The sequence below is a fragment of the Phacochoerus africanus genome, chromosome 11 (assembly GCF_016906955.1).
Source record: "Phacochoerus africanus isolate WHEZ1 chromosome 11, ROS_Pafr_v1, whole genome shotgun sequence".
Lineage (NCBI taxonomy): Eukaryota > Metazoa > Chordata > Mammalia > Artiodactyla > Suidae > Phacochoerus > Phacochoerus africanus.
This window is the reverse complement of record NC_062554.1, coordinates 117,668,076-117,692,655: the sequence shown is the minus strand read 5'-3', so window position 1 is coordinate 117,692,655 and position 24,580 is coordinate 117,668,076. Positions and strand designations below refer to the sequence as shown.

The 24,580-nt window shown below is 39.4% G+C and overlaps 1 protein-coding gene across 2 annotated transcripts in view; it reads right to left on the bottom strand.

Annotated features, from left to right (window-relative positions):
• PAPPA2 (pappalysin 2) overlaps positions 1–24,580 on the bottom strand; it is a 273,676-nt gene that overhangs the window by 224,331 nt on the left and 24,765 nt on the right. For both annotated transcript variants that reach the window (XM_047753714.1, XM_047753715.1), the window contains one exon: positions 7,484–8,555. In XM_047753714.1, the coding sequence (XP_047609670.1) occupies positions 7,484–8,555 (1,072 nt within the window). The remainder of the gene's footprint in view (positions 1–7,483; positions 8,556–24,580) is intronic.

Here is a 24,580-nt window from a genome sequence, read left to right as displayed (position 1 = left end):
ATTCAACAACTGTTTGTTGAAAACTCTTAGTCTTTTGTTGTTATAAGTGCCACAGTGAAATAGTAACCTAAACATATAAAAACCCCCTCTCTAGTGGATGTACATTCTAGGGGAAAATACAGGCATTAAGACAAATTAAAAAGATACAGTGTGTCAGTAACAAATTCCAAAAAGAGAAATAAAACTGAGAAGAAACTGTGAAGAGTCAGAGGAGTTGGGATTTTAGGTTAGGACACCAGGGAGGGTTTGAAAAAAGACTGGAAGGAAGTAAGAAAGCCATCCATGTAGCAATCTGGAGGATGAATAAACATCCCAGCAGAGTGAAAAGTTTATGCAGTGGGAGTGTGTCTGTCAAATCAAGGGACAATGTGAAGGCCAATGTGAAGGCCAATGTGAAGGTATGAGTAGATAATCCCTATTTGAGGACAGCGGGATGTTCCCAGGAAAGAGGAAGTGACATTCTAACTAGACTTGAGGTAGGAATCAGCAAAGCATCAAGCGAGAGCAATCAGGTCCACAGCCACAGACAGAGCTTCCGGTGAGAAGTGAGAGATGGAGTGGGGTTCAGAAAATTAATGGGCCAGCAGCTTTCTCCAGGGGTGACCCTCTGATGAAATAAATCTTCAGAAAAGCCTGTGATGCCAAGACTAATACACACATTCTGCCCACTCCCCAACCAACTTCTCTGTGACTTTCATTCAGTCACTAAAATAACATGCAAACAGGGTTCCTGGGGGGAGGGAGGAGGGAAAACGTGTAAATGTGCAGCTGTCCTTCAGATTCCTAGGCTTAAATTCTAGGAAAAGATCCCTAAGTGAAATCCTCTGAGAACAGACTGGCATCTGGCCAGGGAACAAGGGCCAGCACCCCAGCTCCTAGGAAAATATTGAACTATCTTAAACAACTGAATGTGTTTGGGGACCAGGGTCTTTCCTAAAAATTTTCTAAGAGAAAATATTTTTAACCCAGACATACCACTTGGCTCTCTCAAAAGTCTGCCTGTTTGGCTAGAAAACAGCCAGGAAAAGGAGAAAAACAACCTCTCCCCAGTCACCTGGGGAGAAAAGTTCGCTGAGCCTGGTGAACAGAAAAATTGTGGATTTCATTTGTTCTATAAAATGCCACCTTATTGAAACTATAGAGAAATTGGCCTGAATAAAACAACAAAGAGACATTTCTCTTTGTAGGTAAACTTTCTGAGCTTACCTATAAGGTGTTCTCTTATTTCTTCCCTTCTATTCTCTTTGCCAGGTCAAATGAAGAGAAGAGGGTGAGACTTGCTTCTTTAGAATTTGTACTGCCTGTGCATTTTGAAGTGAAGGGATTCAGAAATTTTCTTGCTGTTCAATTTTAGTTTTTCCTCCATTTCTTTTCTCTCTGCCCTCTCCTACCCTTTAACGCTTATTTTCCCCATGCACGTTTTTTTTGGCTGCAAGGAACTTTGAATCCCAACTTCAAAAGAAACCTAAATGAAGCCTGGCTGATGTTTAACAGATCCACCACTGCAGGGGCCCAGCCCAACCACTCCTTTGGCTCAACAGCCACAGAGGGTGAGCAGAGCAAAGCAAGGCTAATCCAGAGCATTCAGGTCTGTGGCACCAATTTCTCCACCTGTTCCCTTGGATGTCACATGTGTGGGCCCTCCTGTCTCCATATATACATTCTGTAGCATACAACTACAGACACCACTCTCTGCCTTACCCCTGCAAGGCACCTCCTGGCCCACCATCCTAAGGACCCTTTTAGAAGAAAGTGGGCCATGTTCTAGCCTTGCTATGTACAACAGTCCTTCAGCCCTCAAACTCCCCACCATCAAAACTAAGGGAACGAGGCAGAAAAGAGACAGTGAGGCACCAATACACAGAGACCTCAGCCCACAACAGGGGGCTGAAAACAAATGCATGGCATCTCATTGCATGCTTCACATCAGGGGGACACTAGGTCATTGATGGCTCACTTAAACGGTCCTCAGCCATTTGCTTTTATCTAGTAATTTTTCTCCACATGATAACAGCATTATGAAATCTGACATATACATCGAAGAAAAGAGGTTAGCAAAGTGTTCCAGATTTGATTGGACACTAAGCTCAACTCTGATGTGAAAAGGGGAGAAAGAGTAAGGCATGGAAAACAGGTTCAGCAGCAAAGAACTCTTCCTCTCGTAGATGTTATTTTAGAGAGAAAAACAACAGAAATAAGTCATGACCAAAAAAGAAGCTGAAGCCTGCAAAGGTCAGGGAAGCTGAGTTTCCCAGAGAGCACAGAGATTCCCTTGGCTTGGCTTCCTAGGATGCATCAGAGGGAGTAGCCAGTGACATCTGTGATTTAGCCGAAGTGGACTCTCAATGCCTTCTTTCCCAAGGCAATCGGAGACCCTCTTTTAGGGCAGCTATTATGCAGAAATAGACATTTGGCCTATGTAGCCTACCCTTCCCACAAGCCAAGTTTCTTTATCTTGGTAATTCTGTTCAAATGGCTGGATGATGTATCTATAATTCATATCTCCTTCTGCCCAGACCCAAGTCTGATAAACATTCTCCCTTTGATAAGCCCATCTGGGTTACAGATGTTCAGTGGTGGATTCCTCAGGCTCTCTACCTCTCTCAGAGCCTTTGGGAGAGGAACTCCTTTGGGCTACATTTCTGGTTTCTTACTGAGGGTGGAAGAAGAGGGAACACTGAGTAGGCATGAGAAGTGAGTACATACACCAAGCACAGTACTTACAGGCTAGAAATCTGTCTGTAGGTATTCTCCCCCTGCCCCAACTTCCTAACCACCCCTTCTCAACTAAATAGGGAACTCCTGAGTAGAGAGACTGTGGGCCTGGCACACTCTGTTCCTCAACACATGTCTGGAAAAAACATTTGTTGAAGTTGGATCCCTTCAGAGTCACAGAATAAAGGAATTGTGAGCTTAAGCACAGTGATTTAATTATAACAATAAGGATGCTCCATATGAGTAATTTAGTTCAGAGACAACCACCAATTCTACAAGCCACAGGCCCTTGTACAAATCCAGAGTTATCTCTCTATAAATCCAAAGTTCTTTCAAATAATCCAAGCCATGGCACAGAAAAGCAGTCTATACTCCATGTTCTGCTTTTGGTGCCTCAGACTGGATTTAAACCCAGGAATTTAGATAAAAATTACTAACCCCCTCTACTAGGCTATTAGCTCTTAACTCTATGTATTCTTCATATCTGCCCCTTTGTTTGAGTTACTGTGTCTGGCACATCATAGGAATGTGATAAATAGTTGTTTTTCAATATATGGTTCTTGCCAATAAGAGTTATGATGTGATGATCATTGTACAAGTATTAATGTAATAAAATTTACTGAGTAAAAAAAAGAGTCAGGAAAAAAACTCAGTATTTATGCATTAATCACCTCCTGCTTCTATTCTCATAAATGTTTGTCTTTTTAGAGGTGAATTTTTTTCCTATTAAAAATTGTTTCAAATCTTAGTCTTATTACTTCAGATATTTTGTCCTCATTTTAGGGTTGGCCTTTTATTCCTTTGTTGATAGTCAGTGGTTTTCAATTTGGACACATGCCCCTTACCTCTGGCAAATATTCCAAAATTATTACTTTGATATTTCTTAATTCTCAAATTTCTTTTTTCCCCCCAAAACTCCTGAGGATGGATCTCCTGAATTTATTCCCTTTCTTCTATCTTTCATATTTTCTGTTATTTTTTTATTTTTATTTTTTTAAGATTTCCTTGAATTTATCTTTTGGCTCTTCTATTGACACTTTTTTTAATTTTAGAAATCATATATTTAAGACATTAACCTTTGACTTTCTAATCTATTTTTATTTATCTTCATTTTAAGGGCACAATCCTTTTTTTGAGGCTAAAAATAAGATAAATTCTGAATTGGTTTTCCTGTGCACTATATGATTCATCTGGAGTCAACTTTTATTTTTCCTTTTTTTTCCCCTCTTAATTCCTATCTGTCTTTCATGCTGGTGAATTTTTTCACATGTCTAGTGCTTGTTCACAATAGGAAACACATTTTAGATTTCTACTTAATATGATTTAAAAAGAACATCTATGAATTTTATTTTTTAGAGAAAGAAATCTGAAGGCAGACCACAGTGGAAAGGATAGTTTTCTTCTTCCTTAATTCTCTTATATTTATTTCATGTATAGAACATTTATTCTTGATCCATCCTCTCTGCCTTTATTGTGCTGTGCTGAATAAATGTCCTTTATTAGAAAGTTACTTAAGGATGTTTTCCAGTAAAATAAGCTAGTAAATTAAGATATACTCATGCCATTCAGGATGCAGCAGCTCCAGTCCCTCCATCCCAAAAACCAGGGAAGAGAAGTTCCAGGATGATGATTGTGCAGCAGACCTAAAGATAAGAGTCAAGTTGGAAAAGGAGAGGAAAATGGAATGAACCAGAAGGGGAAGATAGAGAGAAGCATGAAAAAGAAAAAGAAATTCTATGCATTAGCGGATAAGACAAACCATTTGAAAATGATTGAAGATATCAAAAAGGAAGGAAGGAAGAAAATAGAAGAGAAGGAAGGAAGAAATAGAAATGTCAGGGACAGGGTGTATATGTACTGGGGTGGAGGGCCAGGCCAGAAAGGAAACAGAATAATGGGATAAAACTTTGTCCCGCCACCAAAAGAAAAATATTTTATAGTCACAATGTTGTAAACATAACCGATTACACTGAAAATAGTAAAATAACTATAGTGCAAAGATGGAGAGGAGAAGGAGGCAATGTAAGCATTAAAGACTCATCTTTAGGAGTTCCCATCATGGCTCAGTGGTTAACAAACCTGACTAGGAACCATGAGGTTGCAGGTTCGATCCCTGGCCTTGCGCAGTGGGTTAAGGATCTAGCGTTGCCATGAGCTGTGATGTAGGTTGCAGATGTGGCTCAGATCCTGTGTTGCTGTGGCCCTGGCATAGGTTGGCGGCTACAGCTCCAATTAGGCCCATAGACTGGGAACCTCCATACACTGCAGGAGCGGCCCTAGAAAAGGCAAAAAGACCAAAAAAAAAAAAAAAGGCTCATCGTTATAATACCAGCAAGTCAATGCATAATGTTTACAATTGATGAATCAAGTAATATAAATATAACATTTGGACACAGGCAGGTTATTACCAGAAAAGGCAAGTAAAACAGATAAATATGGGAGCAAGGCTGGAGAGGGGAAAAGGATGGGGAGGAGTTAGAGGATTGCCATTCTTCCTTTTGGTAGAATTTGCTATATTTGTCTTTTGGCACAATTTGATATTTTAAGTAGGAGCATTTATTTTTTTACTTAAACATTGTTAACCACCAAAAAAAGTAGAAATAGGTCCTTTCATTCCACAAAGCAAGTTTTGCAATGTGAGGGAGAGAAAGTTTGAAATGTATCTGGGTCTACAGATAGAAAGGGATCGGTTACCATGGCAACTCTGAGGCAGTAAGGGTACTAAGTTATAAACACAGGGATAAGGGCTATGGCAATAAGGATTTAAAGAGATGAGGGGCCACTGTAAGGAGAATGATGCTTGGGCATCCTGAAAGACAGCTCTCTCAGTCAAAGCAGTGGTCTGTTGTAATGTGCTAGCAGACAAATGAGAACAAGCCAGATTTCCCTGGAGAGCTCTCTGGAGATCCTAAGAGTTGGCAAAGACTGTCATTAGTGAGGTTTAGCTTCTGCTTAAGGTTATCAAAATCTAAAAACCAAACCCAAACAGGATCTTTCTTAGGCAAATATTTCTGGTAATATGATCAGTTCCCTCGGTATTATTATGTAAACAAAGGCTTCCCATCTGTCAGTTCTAATAATGATAACAGTAACTAATGTTAGTTTAGAGCTATTTTTGTACTTTGAAAACTCTAGCATTACCAAGCACTTTTCTGCACCTTATTTCATGTGATTCACAAAATAACCCAAGGATAGAGGTAATGCAAAGTATTAACTGCAATCACCCTCGTTTGACAGACAAGACATCTGGGTTTCCAAAAGTGACTTGCAAAATTTACATAGCTGGTTAAGTAGCAAAGACTCTGGAATTCAACTCTGTTCCCTGAATCCAAATCTTACACTCAACCCTGGACATCACATGTCTGAGTTATAGGCCAACCTATTAATGGGTGCTAACTGCTCACACACGGGGGTACCAGGAGGACTGCCCACACAAGAAGACCATAAGTTAACACACAAATCATGGCCAAAACCCACAAAGGCAGCCATTCCTGGATACTGTGTGGGAGCTGAGCTCCAGTCCTCCTACCTCCCACCCATACTACACTCTAGCTCAGGTGTAAGCCTTTTTACAATTTTTATAAAGGTACCTGTGATAAATGGGGAACACTTGCTCACATACACAAGTTAACAAGTTTACCACCCATCTCTCTTCTTTTTTACCTCCCTCTAAGACTCCCCAACCACCTGCATCCACCATCAAATGGAAATCCTCTTATTGGTTTCTGTCCCACAACAGATGACACATCAGATCCATTTATTTATTAAAATAAACATGAAATAAACAACTATGTCTCAGCTGCCTTTCCAGTCACTGGGAATGTCGCACAGGCCCTGGTCACAGAGAGCTGATATTCCACATCAAGGAAAGACAAACAAATGCATAAGAAAAACATCCAAAGTTGGCAGGTGTTGTAATTTGTTGATAGAGACTGATTAGCCAATTTCAACTGGGAGATCATGAAAATCCTCTCCAGGAGGTGACATTTAAGTAGATTTTGGAATTACAAGAGAAAACCCACCAAAAGAAGATCTAGGAAAAGAGAATTCCAGGAAGATGAAACAGCTAGTGCAAAGCCCTTGGGCAGGAACATGCTTGATTTGTTCAGTGAAACAGAATAGTCAGTGAGGCTGGGCAGTATGGGTGGGGAGAGAGCAGGAAGGAAGCTGGAGAGGTGGGCAGGGGTCAGGTTGCAGCAAAGCCTGTGATCCAGCCGCCTAAAGGAGACCTATGGTCAGATGCAGAATCTCTTATCTTCATAAAGCTACTATTCTGCTCAAACTGCATCAGGGACTAAGCACACACGGGGGTGCGTCATGAATTTGTGTTACTTTGCTGGAAACTTAAGACTATAAGAAGACTGCTCATGTATAGTTGGTGCTGACTGGTTTCTGTCAATATATACCTTGTTTGCTCTCTATGAAGATGCCTTGGCTTCCTCCCATAAAGGAAGCTTCCTCCCTTTCCTGTGTCTCAAGCACCTGGTACATGCGCACCTCACACCACATATACAGTTGTCTGCTCCACAGAAAATGAGTTTTGTGAGGGCTGTCTCTCGTCTTAGTCATCTCTGTGTCCCTGATTACCCAACACAACATTTAGCACTTCGCGAAAGATCAATAATATCTGGTGAAGGACATGCATGTTTTACTTGGGGGTGGGGGTGGGGGTGGGGGTGAATACTCTTTTTTCTCCAGAAGCCAGAAGGCTGAAACAATGTTAGAACAGCACGCTACAAGCAGGACACCCCAAGCGCCAGTCCCTTACCTTCCGGGTGAGTCAGGGTCGAAGCAGGTCTTACGCACGTCCGCCGCCTCGGGGTCACAGCAGTCGCCATCATCAAAGTCGTTCAGCATGTTGTTACACTCCGTGTGACAGAGCCCATCCCTGCGGTTCCAGGAGTAGCAGCGGCCCTGCAGGCGGCAGTCGCCCCCATCGTAGCCAGTGAGTGGGTGCTCGCACTCAGGGTCACAGTGGTCATTGCCAATCTTGCTGGGCTCACAGTTCACAAGCACAACGCGGTGGCGCAGGGTGGAGTTGTGGACCTGGTGGACGCTAAGCTGCCAGCTGATGTTGTAGCGGCTGAAGGCTTCATTGAGCACCTCATGCTGCCGACGGATCTGCTCCTCACTCACCGTGGGGTTCAGGCCCTCATCATCACAGATGTTCACCACCTGGTAGCGTATCACCTTCTCTCCCCGGAGGGGCCAGTGCCCGTTGTACTGGGAGATCAGTTCCACATTGTCACAAGCCGTTTGCCCACAGAGTGGAGGCTGCAAAGGTGACAGAATCTCAGGCTCTGGCTCAAAGCCCTGGAGAACCTCAAGCCGTGGGTACTTCCCATCTCCAAAGAGGGCCCACTGTTCTTCCAGGGGCTCAAAACTGGCTGTTAAAAGCAGGGTGGTCAAATCCTCCACCTCACTTGGCTGCTGAGGTCTGTGCTGCAGATGGCTTTGTGGGCGGGCCGTCGACCAGAAGACCAGTGTGCCCAGGTGTCCACGGAAACAGTGCCCGTCCTCAGAATTATCCCCCCCCAGGAGCAAAGAGCGACAAGATGCCATGAAGGGGCTGTTGAGGGGACCAGACTGGTCTGGACTACTAGCCACCCGAGTGCCATCCACATACAAGGCCATGCGCTGTCCGTCGTAAGTGACTGCCACGTGTGTCCACTTGCCTGGTTGGTAGCGACTGTGGCCCATCACAACTGTGGCTTTCTTCACGCGGTCGGTGCGAAGAGAGAAGAAGAAGCGGGCATCTCGCCTTCCCACGTCCTTCCCTGAGCGGATCCCCAGGGCCCAGCCCTTGTCACTGATTGTGTGGGAGCAATTATCAAACACACCTGGGAAAGAAGGACGAGTCGAGGGGAGAAATACCAGAATAAAGGGAATGGAGAGAGGGAAAAGAAAACCCATATAAATAGCAAGAATGTAGGTTTTTAATGGGAAAAAATGAGGGATACAGATTTCCCCACCTGTGATGGCTGGCTAGTAACCCCTATCAGGTTATTGTGGCAACACCTTTCTGCTAGAGGAATACAATTTGAGGTTCCATCCAATTCAATCCTTTCTGGTGTTTTTAAAGAACCAAAATGGAAGCTGGAAGGGGATGTCTAATGGAAATGACAGCCATCCTCACCACTTTGTCACAAACGTTCCTCTGGCTGATTCTGTGTCCATGCCTTCCCTCCCTTTCTACCTCCCTTCATGGTTCTTTTAAAAGACAGTAATCTCCTACCCCCTCAAAAGATCATTTTTCTCTATTGACTCCTGAAATGATGATTCTCATGGGGAAAATAAGGTGAGGACTCTAACATTCCAGACATGACTCCCAGCCCACTAGTCCCTCTAGTGCCTAAGGGCATGGACACCCATCCATAGCGAACAGTTGTTCCCCAGAGTAAGCAATTCCCCATGGTCCTAGACTAAAATAGTAGTCAAGTTTTAAGAAAAATTGTTCTACAATCAAAACACCCACCACAGTACAGAGGTGAAACTTTCCCAGATAAATGAAGCTCCTTACCACTTACAATTTTGCCACCTTGCTCAAGGCAGGCCCAGGACTACTAGGTCCCATTAAGAAAGGAAGGAACACCTGTAGATAACTAGATCACTAATATGTCAGGAGCAGGAAGGAATAATCAGTTATAACAGGACCACAGATGAAAGAGGAATCCTGATGGCAGTTTGGAGGCTCCCAGCAACCCGTCGCCAGCTACAAACCCACCATCTCCTCCTGGCACCTCTTCTAGCACAGGCAGTCTCAAGAGAAGATTTCCTTTGTAATCTACATAGGGACAGCACATTCCACTTTGGAACGGCTTAATAAATACTGCTTTAACTAATGAATTAATAAAAGAAAGGTAGGCAGGCCTTTAGAGCAAACACCTGAGGCTAACACCAACAGGTGTTCTTCCCCAGCCTCCCCCCGCTAAGAATTTTACTTATTCCCCTGAGCTCCTACGTAATCCACCCAAACAGTACTTCTCTATGGAGAGTCTGGATTCTAAAGCCATAAGTTCTCCCATTCTAATTGTGGGCAAGTGTCTTAAAAGTAGCTACATTTTCATAAATGATAGAATATCTTCTGTCTCTAGCATAAATCAATAATTGGTGATTTAAAAATCAAACATTCTTTTTAACAAAAGCAACTCCTTCTTAATTTACTAATTCTAACAGACCTCCAAGCACTGGAGATGATGAGATATAAAGCACTGGTGATGTGCTAGTTTTGTTTGGGGATTTTTTTGTTTGTTTGCTTGTTGGAAGAATTACTACTTTACAGACTCTTGTACTGGGTGGATTTTCAAAAGAGCAGACATACCTAGTGAGATCAATAGTAAGTTCCCTGCTTCATAGTTTCTCCTTGTGCATTTATTTTCACAAGTACATTTAGTCTGAATTGTGTCCATCTGCTAACCTATGAACAAAGATGCCCAATATTTAACATCAGACCATGGCGTTATTAACCTCTCAAACAGTATATATCTGCTGGTTTTTAGGAGGAATAATCAAGGAAGACGCTATTTTGTATTTGTTGCATATACACAGGTGTATATGAGTTGGGGTATAAATTATTAGGCTTGACATATAAATTACTAGATAATTGGCTTGTTATTGCAATTTTGAACACTTTCACTTACTGTCCTTAGAACTTCCATTCTAGTATCAACAAAAGAATTGCTTCCACTTATTTATCTCACAGGAAGCTATAAAATTATAGATAATGTGTCTAAAATGTTATTTTTAACTTCTTGAGACATTTATACAGACAATGGAATTTTCTTATCATACTCAGCTAGTTCTGATTAATCTAAGGTTAGTAGTTATATTAGAAAGGAGCTATTGGCCTAAAGCATTAAAATAGTCAATTTTAGTTGGGAGTTGTAACAAGTACACAGAAGTATTACTTTTTGAATGATCAGCAAAGTAAAGATTCTTTACTCTCTAATTTAGTAAGATGTATAAGCATCATTATGTGAAACCTCATTAGGTACCTAAATAACTGCGTTTTATTTGCTGCATTACCATTGTTCATACTTAATCTACAGGAAAAGAGTAAATAGTTGCTAAAGCACTGTCCTGCACTCGTTCCAGAAAAAAAAAGCATACTTAAAAATAGAATTTTCTAAGCCAATTACCATGGACCAAACAATTGCGTCCTCCCAAAATTAACTTGTAGAAAACCTACTCCCTACTGTGATGACATTTGGAGATAGGGCCTTTAGGGGATGATTAGGTCATGAGAGTGGAGCCCTCATAGTGGGATTAGTGCAGAAGAGAGTTAGCTTCTCTCTCTGCTCTCCACCGTATGAGAATACAAGAAGACAGTGAGCCATCTCCCAACGAAAAAGAGGGTCCTCGCCAGAAGCCAGATCTGCTGGGGCCTTTGTCCTGGATTTCCCAGCCTCTAGAACAGCAAGAAATAAATTTCTTTGTTTAAGCCACCCAGTCTATGATATATTTGTTACAGTAGCCCAAACTAAGACATCAATGTCATCAACACTATCTATGGATTGGAATCACAGGTGGAACTTTCACAAATGCAGACTCTCATGAAACCATGTTGAAAGCTCATGAATTTTTTTTTTTTTTTGTCTTTTTAGGGCCATACCTGTGGCACATGATGTTTCCAGGCTAGGGATCGAACCAGAGCCACAGCTCCTGGCCTATGCCACAGCCACACCAACATGGGATCCAAGCCATGTTTGTGACCTGCACTACACCTCACAGCCATGCCAGTTCCTTAACCCACTGAGCAAGGCCAGGGATTGAACCTTGTCCTCATGGATACTAGTCAGGTTTGTTACCACTTAGCCGCAGTGGGAACTCCAAGAGCATCTGATATTCTATATTTACAAAATAAATTAAGCTTCTTACCCCTTGCTCAGAGGATGGAAATGCAGGAGACAGAAGCTGAGAGTCCTAGTTTTTCCAACCAGTGAAAAAGAATGAGAAAGATGTTATCAATAAGTTAAATTAAACATGGAGTGGAGATCTCAACCGATATTGTTTTAAACGCTTCATTTAAAGAATCACATCAGGTTAAGCACTTTGAGTTTTTCTGAGGTCTCTATGCACCCATAGTACATAGTTGCTCATTAGTTCAGAAAACTAATGGAACAAGAGATGGTTAAAAGAAATAGGAGCCTGTTACGAATAAGTGCACAGATAGGATGCTGTTAGGGAATATGGCTAATTGACTGTCTAGGACTGATAATTAATTGGAGCTTTTTATTATCTGTAATACAACTCATATTTCAGACTACTGAAATGGAAATAAACTTCCCTTGCTCCCAATAAAAGCCCTATTATTCCAAGAGAGGAACCTGTAGCACTGAATCATAGAATGCTTACATCTCTCTAGGAATCACTGCCAGCAGCCCCAACCTCTTTCATAAGATCATGAGTGTGCCCTTGCGAGGATTTTTTAAATTTCCAAGGATAGACAAAATAAATGTTTCTATCCCCTGCATCTTCTATAGTCTTATAGTTTGTACTGGTAAAAATCCATTCCTTCAGTCTGGAGGATATGAATGAATTATCCCATTCTCTTCTCCTTTGAGACAGAATAGACCAGTCTGCAGTTAGGCTGAAATTGCAGCCTGTGATCAGATCAACACAGATTTAGCCCCAACACTGAACCCATAACCTAGAAGCTCTCTATTTCACCCCTAGCTGGTGGGAAGAGGATCATCCTTGGCCACTTGAAGGGCTGTCACCCTACTAATCTTCAAAGGGTATATGCATTTCATCTCACTGTCTTACCCTTCCTGGAAAAAGAAATTCCACTTGGAATTAATCATTTTGGTTCCTCACACATTTACTGGATATTTCATTCTTGCCAGACATACACACTCTTTTCAGCTTTGGAAGTAAATGTAATCTTTGCCCTGGAGTAGCTACAGTTTTATGGGAGATTGAGAAATATAGCAGATAATTTTAATATAACATCAGAACTAAGATTAAGAAATACCCATAGTTCAGAGAGGATTTCCTGAGGGGACTGAGACCCAAATCTACTCTTGAAGAATGTACAATAATTATCTGGGCAAAAGAATTACAGAATCATTCCACACCGTGAAGATAGCAGGATGGAGGGCACCAGAGGTAAAACATGTCCAGGTAGGTCTTGTATAACACAGCAAGCAGCTTGGACTCTCTATGTCAGAGAATGCCTGAAGGTCTTCCTACTGCTGCCAAATGCCTCTAATATCCTATGAACACACAGATGAATTCTAGGTTGCAGCACCTCAAGGTTGACCTTGTCTTGGCCACTAGGTCCAACTGTAATTACGAAAATTTCCAAAGCTTGCAGATGGACAACCGTGGCACAAGAAAGACATGACGACCACAAGAATTCCATGTAGTTAGTTCACCCATGCATTTGGTCGATAGATATTTATGAAGAAATACTAGCTGCTACTTTCAATACTTGGTGCTTGGAATTTTTATAGTGCTCAAATGGTTATTTGATATCATAGGGGGTTCAGTACGGTGAGGAAGATAAATATTAAATAAATAACTACAATGAGATATTGGTAGGAAGTGTAAGTAATTATGTAAACAACAAAAAGACCCCTTTGTTAAAACATGGATGTAATACAGCAGAAATTCTCCCTACAATTACTGAATATCAGCTTTCCAGCACTGGCCTATCTTGTTAACAACTTAATTCCAATCAAATGTTCCCATGAAACTAGGGTTACCCTGATTACCAGTCAGGCTGTCTGGGAAGGTTAGGAAGACCCAAGGCTAAAGAATTCCAAAAGGGGGGAGTTCCCATCGTGGCTCAGTGGTTATTGAATCCGACTAGGAACCATGAGGTTTCAGGTTCAATCCCTGGTCTTGTTCAGCAGGTTAAGGATCCGGCGTTGCTGTGGGCTGTGGTGTAGGTCGCAGACATGGCTTGGATCTCACATTGCTGTGGCTGTGGCATAGTCTGGTGCTACAGCTCCAATTAGACCCCTAGCCTGGGAACCTCCATATGCTGCAGAAGCAGCCCTAGAAATGGGAAAAAAAAAAATAATAATTCCAAAAGGTAAGTTCAGGCATTCCCAGATCAAAGATCCTGTTGGTTTACCCAGAAACATTCACTGTAAAATTTCATAGACCCTTCATTTATACCAAATACTTTAGCTTGATCTTCTAAACTTTGATACGGTGTTCTTTCAGTGAATATGTTTTCCTTCACTTCTTATCACGTAATGATATCCCCTATTTATATAGCACTTGAGCATTCCAAAGAAATCCTTTATAACTATCATTTAAATGATAGAGCCATCTTGTGAGGTAGACAGGGTTTTTATCATAACCACCCTTATAATATAGATGGGGACAATGAGGTTCTGAGAGGTCAGATGTCACACTAGTGCAGAGAATACACTAGAACCAAGGTATCATGATTCTAACCCCAAAACAGTTTTCTCTGCTGAGAAAGACCATAGTGCATGGTGGTTACAAGCAGGAATCAACCAGAAGCTTCAGTCTCCAGTTTACCACTTAACATGCTATGTGACTTCAGAAAACGTATCTCATCTCAGTTTACTCATTTGAGAATTGTACATGTAAAATAAAAATCTGTCCAGCAGTGGTCTTCTTTTCAGCATCCTCCAACCACAAGCTGCAATCACAGGTCTACCTCATGACATTGTTTTGAGAATTAAATAAGCAATATATGTGAAAGATCTTAGTACAATGCCTAACTCACACAGAGTGATTAATAAACATTGCCTATGATGACTAGAAAAAGTTTGACGACCAACTATCAAATTAGATATAAAATCAATGTTATGCTGATAAATGTTTAGCAACTGGTTCTCTGAAGGAAACAAACCTTGATTTGTAGCATTTGCTAATTTCTGTGGCATGAATATTCCCACCATGGCCAATTTTAATCTACTGATGTCACTAAACATGGAGTTGGGAGGAGATGTGTATAACTGGCTTTGGTAAGCTAGTCAGAGCCAGTTCTACCAATAGAAAGTCTCAAAAGGAAAGTGGATGCAAGCTACCATGTGTCTCCATCACTCTCTGACTATTAAAGCAGATGTGGCTGCTTTGCTGGTGATAAGATTTTTTTCATTAAAAGGAGGTAAGTGTGACTTAGGGACTTATTATAAAACTACAGTAATCAAGACATTGTGGTATTGGAGTTCCTGTCGTGGCTCAGTGGTTAACAAATCCGACTAGGAACCATGAGGTTTCGGGTTCAATCCCTGGCCTTGCTCAGTGGGTTAAGGATCCAGTGTTGCCATGAGCTGTGGTGTAGGTCATAGATGAGGCTCGGATCCCCCGTTGCTGTGGCTCTGGCGTAGGCCGGTGGCTACAGCTCCGATTCGACCTCTAGCCTGGGAACCTCCATATGCCATGGGAGTGGCCCAAGGAAATGGCAAAAAGACCAAAAAAAAAAAAGACATCATGGTATTGGGGAAAGAGAAGACAAATAGATCAACGGAACAAAGTAGAGAGCCCATAAATATAGTCAATTTATCTTTGACCAAGAGCAAAAGCAGTGCAATGGAGCAAAGAAGTCTCTTCAAAAACAAATGAATAAACAAACAAAAAATGGTGCTGGAAGAGCTAGATAGCTCCATACAAAGAAAAAAAAAATGAATCTAGACACAGACCTGTGTCTTCACCAAAATTAACTCAAAATGGAGACCTCAATGTAAAATGCAAAACTACAAAACTCATAGTAGGGAAAAAAAAACCATACATGACCTTCAGCATGGTGATGCCTTTTTAGATACAACACCAAGACATGATCCATGAAAGATATAATTTATAAGCTGAACTTCATCCAGATTAAAAACTAATTTTATTCTAAATCAACATCAAAAGAACTAGAAGATAATGCCACTACACAGGAAGAAAACACTTGCAAAAGACACATCTAACAAAAGATTGCTATTCAAAATACACAAAGAACCATTAAAACTCAACAATAAAAAAGAAAGTTTAAAAATGAGTCCAAAACCATAGGAGATACTTTACCAAATAAAATATACACATAGCAAAAAGGCATATGAAAAAATGCTCTACATCATACGTCATCAGGGAAATCCAAAGTAAAACCATGAGACACCACTACACAGCTTTAGAATGGTCAAAACCCAGAACACTGGCAACATCGAATACTTTTGAAGATGTGGAGCAACAGGAACTCTGATACCTTCCTTGTGGGAATGCAAAATGATACAGCCACTTTGGAAAACTGTTTGGCAGTTTCTTAAGAGTATGTTTAATACTCTTACCATAGGATTCAGCAATTATGCTCTTTGGCATTTGCAAAAAAAAAAAAATTGAAACTCTGCCCAAACAAAAACCTGCACATTGATATCTGTAGCAGCTTTATTCATAATTGCCAAGTCTTACAAGCAACCAAGACAACCTTCAGTACTTGAATGTATACATTAACTGTGGTCCACCCAGACAACAGAATATTATTCAGTTCTGAAAATAAATGAGCTACCAAGCCATAACAGACACGAAAGAAATATAAATGCATATTACTAAGGGAAAGGAGCCAATACAAAAAAGCTAAATATTGTATGATTCCAACTTCTGGAAAGGGCAAAACTATGAAGACAATTAAGAGATCAGTGACTGCTGGGGTGAGGGTAGAGACATGAATAGGTAGAGCACAGAGGATCTCTAGGGCAGGGGAAAAAAATCTGTAAGATATTATAATTATGGATATGTGTCCTTTTATTTTTATCCAAATCCATAGAATGTACAGCACCAAGATTAAACCGTAAAGTAAACTACGTTCTTTGGGTGATTATGATGTTCCAATGTAGATTCATCCTTGAGGAAAAAAAAAGATCATTCTGGTGATTAATGTTGATAAAGGGGGAGGCTATGCATATGAATGGGCAAGGGACATATGGGAAATCCCTATATCTTTCTTTCAATTTTATTGTATATTTAAAATTATCATAAAATAGTAAGTCTTTTTAAAAGAAGGGGAAGGTAAATGTTGCTCCCACTCTGCATTTTGAGCCTTAAAATTACCAGAGCACCCAGTGACCAACTGTGCCTGTAAAATAAAATCTGTCCATACCAGATCTGCTCTTTCTATCCTTCAACCACAAACTGGGATCACAGAAAGACACGCACAGCTCATTCACATGCCCTCAGGAGTTACTCCAGCCCTGCTTCCTTCACTCCATCAAGTAGAATCAAGAAGGACTTTGATACAAAAGAAAAATTACCAAATCTCCACACTTAGAAGATTTCTCTTTCTTCTCAGTCTAGCAGAGGAGACTACATAGAAGGCTGACAAAGCCAACACAGTCTAAGCCAACACAATATAAACTCTGAGCTTGTGCAACATTGATATTTTTTAACTTTGGATGTACATGTGATAGAAGCAAAAACGTTATAACTGTTGCTTATTCATCAAAACCACATTCTTGGTAGGAAGAGAAGGACCAGATCATCAACATAATTCATGAAATCACTCAACACTAAACTGAACTATGAGAACCCCTGGGTTAGAAAAATCAGATCAAGTGAGGTAACTTGATGGTGATACTGAAGCCAAACATTTGGGTCATGTCTTAAAACTTTAAGACTTATTCTTTCACAGAGTGGTTGAATGGATAAAATAAGAAGGCTCATCTACACGCTGCCTAAAAAAGTACTCATTTCAGATGTAAGGACACATGTAGCCTAAAAGTGAAAGAATTAAAAATATGTTCTGTGCAAATGGAAACCAAAGGAAAGCTGGGGTAGAAATACTTTTATCGATCAAAATAGATTTTAAAACTAACACTGTAATAAAAGACAAACAAATACTGTAATAAAAGACAAAGGAATTACATAATACTAAAGAAATTATTCCAACAAGAGGATATAATATTTGCAAATATTTATGCACTTAACATAGGAGGAACACTTAAATATATAAAGCAAATAATAACAAGCCTAAAACAAGAAATAGATAGCAATACAATAATAAGCAGAAGACTTCAGTACCCCATTTACATCAATGGATAGATCACCACAACAGAAAATCAATAAAAAAAACATTAGCCTTAAATGACACATTAGAGCAGATGGTTTAATAGTTACATATAGAACATTCTGTTCAAAAGCAGCAGAATATACATTCTTCTTAATTGTGCATGAAACATTCTTCAGAATGAATCATATGTTAGGCCACAAAATAAGTTTCAATAAATTTAAAAATACTGAAATCATACCAAACATCTTTTCTGATCAAAATGATATGAAGCTAGAAATCAATTACAAGAAGAAAAAAACAAACAAACAAAAAAACATGTGGAGATTGAACAAGATGCTATTGAATAGGTAAATATATCAAAGGGGAAATTTAAAAAATTACCTTTAGACAAATGAAAATGGAAATGTACAACACACCAAAATCTAAAACATGAAGCAAAGCAGTATTTATTGCAATAAATGCCTACCTCAAGAAACAGGAAAAATCTGAAATGAACAACCTAACACTGCACCTAAAGGAATTTTTTAAAAGGATAAAAGAAACACAAGGTTTACAGAAAGAAGAAAATAACAAAGATCAGAGTGGAAGTAAATGAAACAGAGACTAAAAAGAATAGAAAACATCAATGAAACTAAGAGCCAATTCTTTAAAAAGTTAAATATGACAAACATTTATCCACACTCAACAAGGGAAAAAGAGGACTCAATTAAAATTAGAAATGAAAAATGAGGAGTTCCCATTGTGGCTCAGCAGTAATGAACCCAGCTAGTATCCACGAAGACAAGGGTTTGATCCTTGTGGGTTAAGGATCCAGCATTGCCGTAAAGTGCAGTGTAGGTCACAGATACAGCTTGGATCTGGCGTTGCTGTGGCTGTGCTGTAGGCCAGCAGCTACAGCTCCGATTCAACTCCTAGCCAGGAACTTCCTTATGCCATGAGTGTAACCCTAAAAAAAAAATGAAAAATGAGAAGTTACAACTGGTATCACAGAAATATAAAGAGACTACTATGAACAATTATCTACCAACAAATTGGACAGCCTAGAAAAAATGGATAAACTCCCAGAAATATATGATCATCCAAACAGAAGAAATTTCATGAAGAAATAGAAAATTTGAAGAGACCAATTGCTAGTAAGGATACTGACTCCATAATCAAAAACCTCCCAACAAACAAAAGCCTAGGACAAGACAGCTTCACTGGTGAATTCTACCACACATTCAAAAACGATTTAATAGCTAGTTTCTCAAACTCTTCCCAAAAATTGAAAAGGAGAGACTGCTGCCAAACTTATTTAATAAGGCCAAGATTTCCCTGATACCAAAACCAGACAAAAACACCACAAAAAAGAAAATTAGGCTAATATACCTGATATATATAGATGCAAAATTTCTCAAAACATATTAGCAAATATTTAAAAAGACATTTAAATTTAACAGAACATTTAAAAAAAATCATACACAATGACCAACTGGGATTTACTCTAGAGATGCAATAATGGTTCAACAACTGCAAATCAATCAACATGATATACCACATTAACAAAATAGAGGATGAAAATCATATGATCATCTCAAAAGATGCAGAAAAAGCATTTGACAAAATTTAACCTCCGTTTATGATAAAAACATCCAACCAAGTTGGTAGAGAGGGAATATATCTCAACATGATAAAGATCATATATGACAAGTCCATAGATAGTCATACTCAAGGGTAAAAAGCTAACATCTTTTCCTCTAATTTGAGAAACAAGACAAGAATGGTCCTGTATGTTTATTTGACATAGTATTAGAAGTCTTAGCGAGAGCGATTAGGCAAAAAAAAAAAAAAAAAAGAAATAAAAGGCATACAAATTGGAAAGGAAGAAGTAAAACTGTCACTGTTTGTGAGTGACATGATTTTATAAATAAAAAATCATGAGGATCCTAAATCAAAAAATTGTTAGAACTAATAAATTCAGTAAAGTTGTAGGATACGGTATGAATATACAAAAATATTTTGTGTTTATACACACTAACAACAAACTATCAGAGAAAGAAATTAAGACAATAATTTATAATTGCACCAAGAAAAATAAAATACTTGGAATAAATTTAGTCAATGAGGTAAACTGAAAATTATAATACATTGATGAAAGAAATCAAAAATGACACATATAAATGGAAAGATATCTCATGCTCATAGGCTGGAAGAATTAATACTGTTAAAATGTGCACATCAGCCAAATGCACAGATTCAATGCAATCCTTATCAATATTAGAGTGGCATTTTTCACGGAAATAGAACAAATAGTTCTAAAATTTTTATGGAATCACCATAGACCTGAATAGTCAAAGAAATTTTGAGAAAAAAACAAAACTGGAGCCCTGATTTTAAACTATACTACAAAGCTTTCATAATCAAAAGAGCATAGTATTGGCATAAAAACAGACACACAGATCAGTGGTACAGAATAAAGAACCCAAAAATAAACTTACAGCAAGGAGCCAAGAACACAATGTGAAAAGGACTATCCCTTCAAAAAATGCTGTTGGGAAAACTGAATAGCCACTTGGAAAAGAATGAGACTAAACAACTATATTATTCATACACATATACCCCCCCCACACACACACACACGCAAATGGGAGTTTCTGCTGTGACTCAGCAGGTTAAGAACCCAACATGGCATCCACAGGGATGTGGATTAAATCCCTAACCTCACTCAGTGGGTTAAGGACCTGGCATTGCCACAAGCTGTGGTGTATGTGGCAGATGCGGCTCAGATCTGGCATTGCTGGGGCTGTGGCATAGGCCAGCAGCTGCAGCGTTTATACAACCCCTAGCCTGGAAACTTCCATATGCCACAGGTATGGCTCTAAAAAAAAAGGAAAAAAATTCAAAATGGATTAAAGCCTTGAATATAAGATTCAGAACCATAAAACTCCTAAGAGAAAAATAGAATGTAAGCTCCTCAACACCAATCTTGGCAATGATTTTTTTGGATCTGACTTCAAAAGCAAAGACAATAAAAGCAAAAACAAACAAGTACAACTATATCAAACAAAATATTTCTGTACAGCAAAATGAAAGGTCAACCTACCAAATGATGAAAATATTTGCAAATCTTATACCTGATAAGGGGTCAATATCCAGAATATATAAATAACTTGAACAATTCAATAGCAAAAACAAACAAAAATAAACAAAAAAATCTGATTTTAAAAAAAAGGGCAGAAGAGCTGAATACACATATTTCCAATGATGATTTCCAGATGGCCAACAGTTACTTTAAAAGATGTTCTACATCATTAATCCTCAGGGAAATGCAAATCTAAACAACGAGATATCACCTACCACTGGTCAGAATGGATATTATCAAAAATACAATAAAATACAAGTGTTGGTGAGGACATAGAGAAAAGGGAAGCCTCGTGCATTGCAGGTGGGAGTGTAAATTGGTAGAGCCACTATGGAAAACAGTATGGAATTTCCTCCAATAATTAAAAATAGAACTACTGTATGATCTAGCAATTCTACTTCTGGGTATTTATCTGAAGAAAATGAAAACAGTAATTGGAAAAGATATGTGTGCCTTTATGTTCACTGCAGCATTATTTACTATAGCAGAGATAGGCAAACAACCTCAGTGTCCATCAATGGATGAGTGGATAAAAAGATGTAGTAGATACATTCAATAGAATACTACTCACCATCCATAAAAAGGAATGAAATCTTGCCATTTATAAAACCATGGATGGATCTTGAGGTTTTTACGCTAACTAAAATAAGTTGATCTTATAACAAACCATAATGGAAAAGAATGTGAAAAAGTATATACATAGGAATCATTTTGTTGTACACAAGAAACTAACACAACATTTTAAAACCAACTATATTTCAAGGAGAAAAATTTTTTTAAATAAATTTTAAAAAGAGAAAAATAAATACTGTATTGTTTCATTTACGTATGGACTCTAAAAAACTCACAGACAAAGAGAACAGGATGGTAGTCAGCAGAAAGGTAGGTGTGGGAAGGGAAGTGTGATGGGTGAAGGGGTTCAAGAGGTACAAACTTCCCGTTATAAAATAAGTAAGTCTCAGATATGTAACGTACAGCATGGTGACCATAGTCAATAATATTGCAGTTCAGGAGTTCCCATCATGGCTCAGTGGTTAATGAACCCAACCAGTATCCATGAGGACTCCTGTGCCATCCCTGGCCTTGCTCGGTGGGTTAAGGATCCAGCACTGCCGTGAGCTGTGATGTAGGTCCAGACGCAGCTCGGATCCCACGTTGCTGTGGCTGTGGTGTAGGCTGGCAGCTACAACTCCGATTTGACCCTAGCCCGGGAACCTCCATTGCCTCAGGTGCGGCCCTAAAAAGACAAAAGACAAATAATAATAATAATAATAATATTGTAGTTCATACTTGAAAGTTGCCAAGAGTAAATCTTAAAAGTTCTCATTACAAAAAATACATTATGGGAATTCCCGTCATGGCTCAGTGGTTAGCGAATCCAACTAGGAACCATGAGGTCGTGGGTTCGATCCCTGGCCTTGCTCAGTGGGTTAAGGATCCGGTGTTGCCATGAGCTGTGGTGTAGGTCACAGACATGGCTCGAATCCTGCATTGCTGTGGCTCTGGCGTAGGCCAGCGGCTACAGCTCCAATTAGACCCCTAGCCTGGGAACCTCCATATGCTGCGGGAGCGGCCCAAGAAATGGCAAAAAGACAAAATACATATATATATATATATATATATATATATATATATATACACACACACACACACATATATATATATATATTGTAACTTTGTATGATGACAGATAACTAGACATTATGATGATCATTTTGCAGTATATACAAATATTGAATCATTATGCTATATACTTGAAATTAACGTTATGTTGATTACACCTCAAAAAAAATTTTTAGAAGAATGTTTCTTTAAGCTCTTGCTTGGAACTAGATGCCATTATGTATCAATGTTTATTAAATTTAAAATTGATCCAATGCTTTATCTTATGTTTAATCACTGTGCTGAGAGAAAGGGAAGTAAATTGGCGGAGCATATCTTTTACTTTAATCCTGCTCTCAACTTCAAAACTCCATGTTATATATACTCTGAATATATAACAGAGCTGTATATTCATGTGGGTCTTCAGGAAAAGTCATTTGCATCCAGTTATTTACTATCATTAATTTCCAAAATTTGGAATTAATAGAATCAATTCTTCTCCCTGGGTGAAGAAAAACTCTAATAGTAGTGAATATCCAGGCTAGAGAGTTAGAAATAACAATTTAATGTGGAATTTTTAAATGCGGCCCCTGCAGAGGAGTAATCCTGCTTCTTTCCATTCGGGGTTCTTTGCACTCAGGAGATCTGCTCATATCAAGAAGAAATAAAGGAACTTAAACTATCTTTTATTAAAGATCTACTATGCTCCAGACACTGGGCATTTGCCAGTCCGTTTAAACCCTACTAACAAATGTATGAACTGAATTTTACTATTCTCACTTAGAGAACAAAAAATTGAGGATTATAGAAGTTAAGCAAGGTTTTCAGTCTTACATATAGGAAGAACCAGAGACAGGGATCAAAACTAAGTCTCTTTGACCAAAAAGTCCATGTTCTTTCCATTGCACTGAAACATTTCAAATATTAAAAAAAAAAAAAATAGGCGCTGTATTGTTCTTTTTGGAGCAAGAAGAGAAAAAAGATGATGAGTATGGCACTCACAAGTTTTCAGACCACTTCTTGAAAGTGACTGAGATCTGACTCTCGAAAAAAAATGTACAGGCTGACATTCACACCTGGAAATACTTTGGAGGAGAGAACAGACTGGCTCATATAGCAGTTAATACCTCCATGCTGGTCAATGCCTAAATTAACAGGCTGACTTACTGGCATGTAGTAATGTCTACATGGCCCTCCAGGGTTTTCTGTGACACTTGATACTTGGCAATCAACTCTAGAGGAACTGAGGCAAAGGCAGAGCTTTGTATCCCAAAGCCAGGACAGTGACTAAAGGCTGGAGAAGATGGGAGGGAAGCTAATGTGAACACTCAGCTGAAGACTCTCCTTCAAGCGAGGGGCTTGCATCTCCATTTCCTCCTTTTTCTTGGTTTTCACACTAAGCACGTAACTGGTAGAGGAGGACTCTGTATTAGAAGCGAGTGTGACAGAGAAGGAAAGTGAAATGTCCCAGGTAGGAAATGCTCCCACTTCTCAATCAATCCAATCAGACTGCTATGACTGCTCACCTCCTTCTCCACCAGAAATCTCCCTACTCCCCTGCTGCAATCTGCTGTCAGTTGGCTTTGACAGAATGGGGGTCCCCTGAACACAAAACAAGATAGGAGTTATGCTTCAACAGTGCTCTTGGCATCCTATTGAGGAGGAAAGTATCTACCTACGAGTATGAAGTGAAAGAAAAAAGAATCTTCTGAGAACTGTCAGGGATCAAGCTGTCCTTGGCAGTCTCGTTTTACGGTCATGACAAATGGGACAAAAGAGTAAGACATATTCTTTTCTTCCTCAAAGCAGAAGAGTATCCGTGTTTCAAGAACATTATGAGAATTTTGATTTCAGAGTGTTGAAATAAACGGAAAAGCCAAAAAGTCACCCCGTCTGAGAGGCTACATAGGCCCAATGCTGAGAAAGGTAGATGCCCTGGGACTTCATTCTCACACCCTTCCCCAGTTAAAATCATGCTCTGCAGTCAGCATGTCACTCTCCTGACACCAACATTCCAAATACAGTCTCAGCCCCATAAATAATGCTATAGAACTCCCTTTGTCTGAAGTGTCTCCCATCTACAAGTATGTCCTCCAAAAATTAGCCTAAGTTTCACCTTCTCTGTGAAGCTTTGCTTAATCACCCTAGCCAAAGCAGTTTCCTCTTGCAGCTTG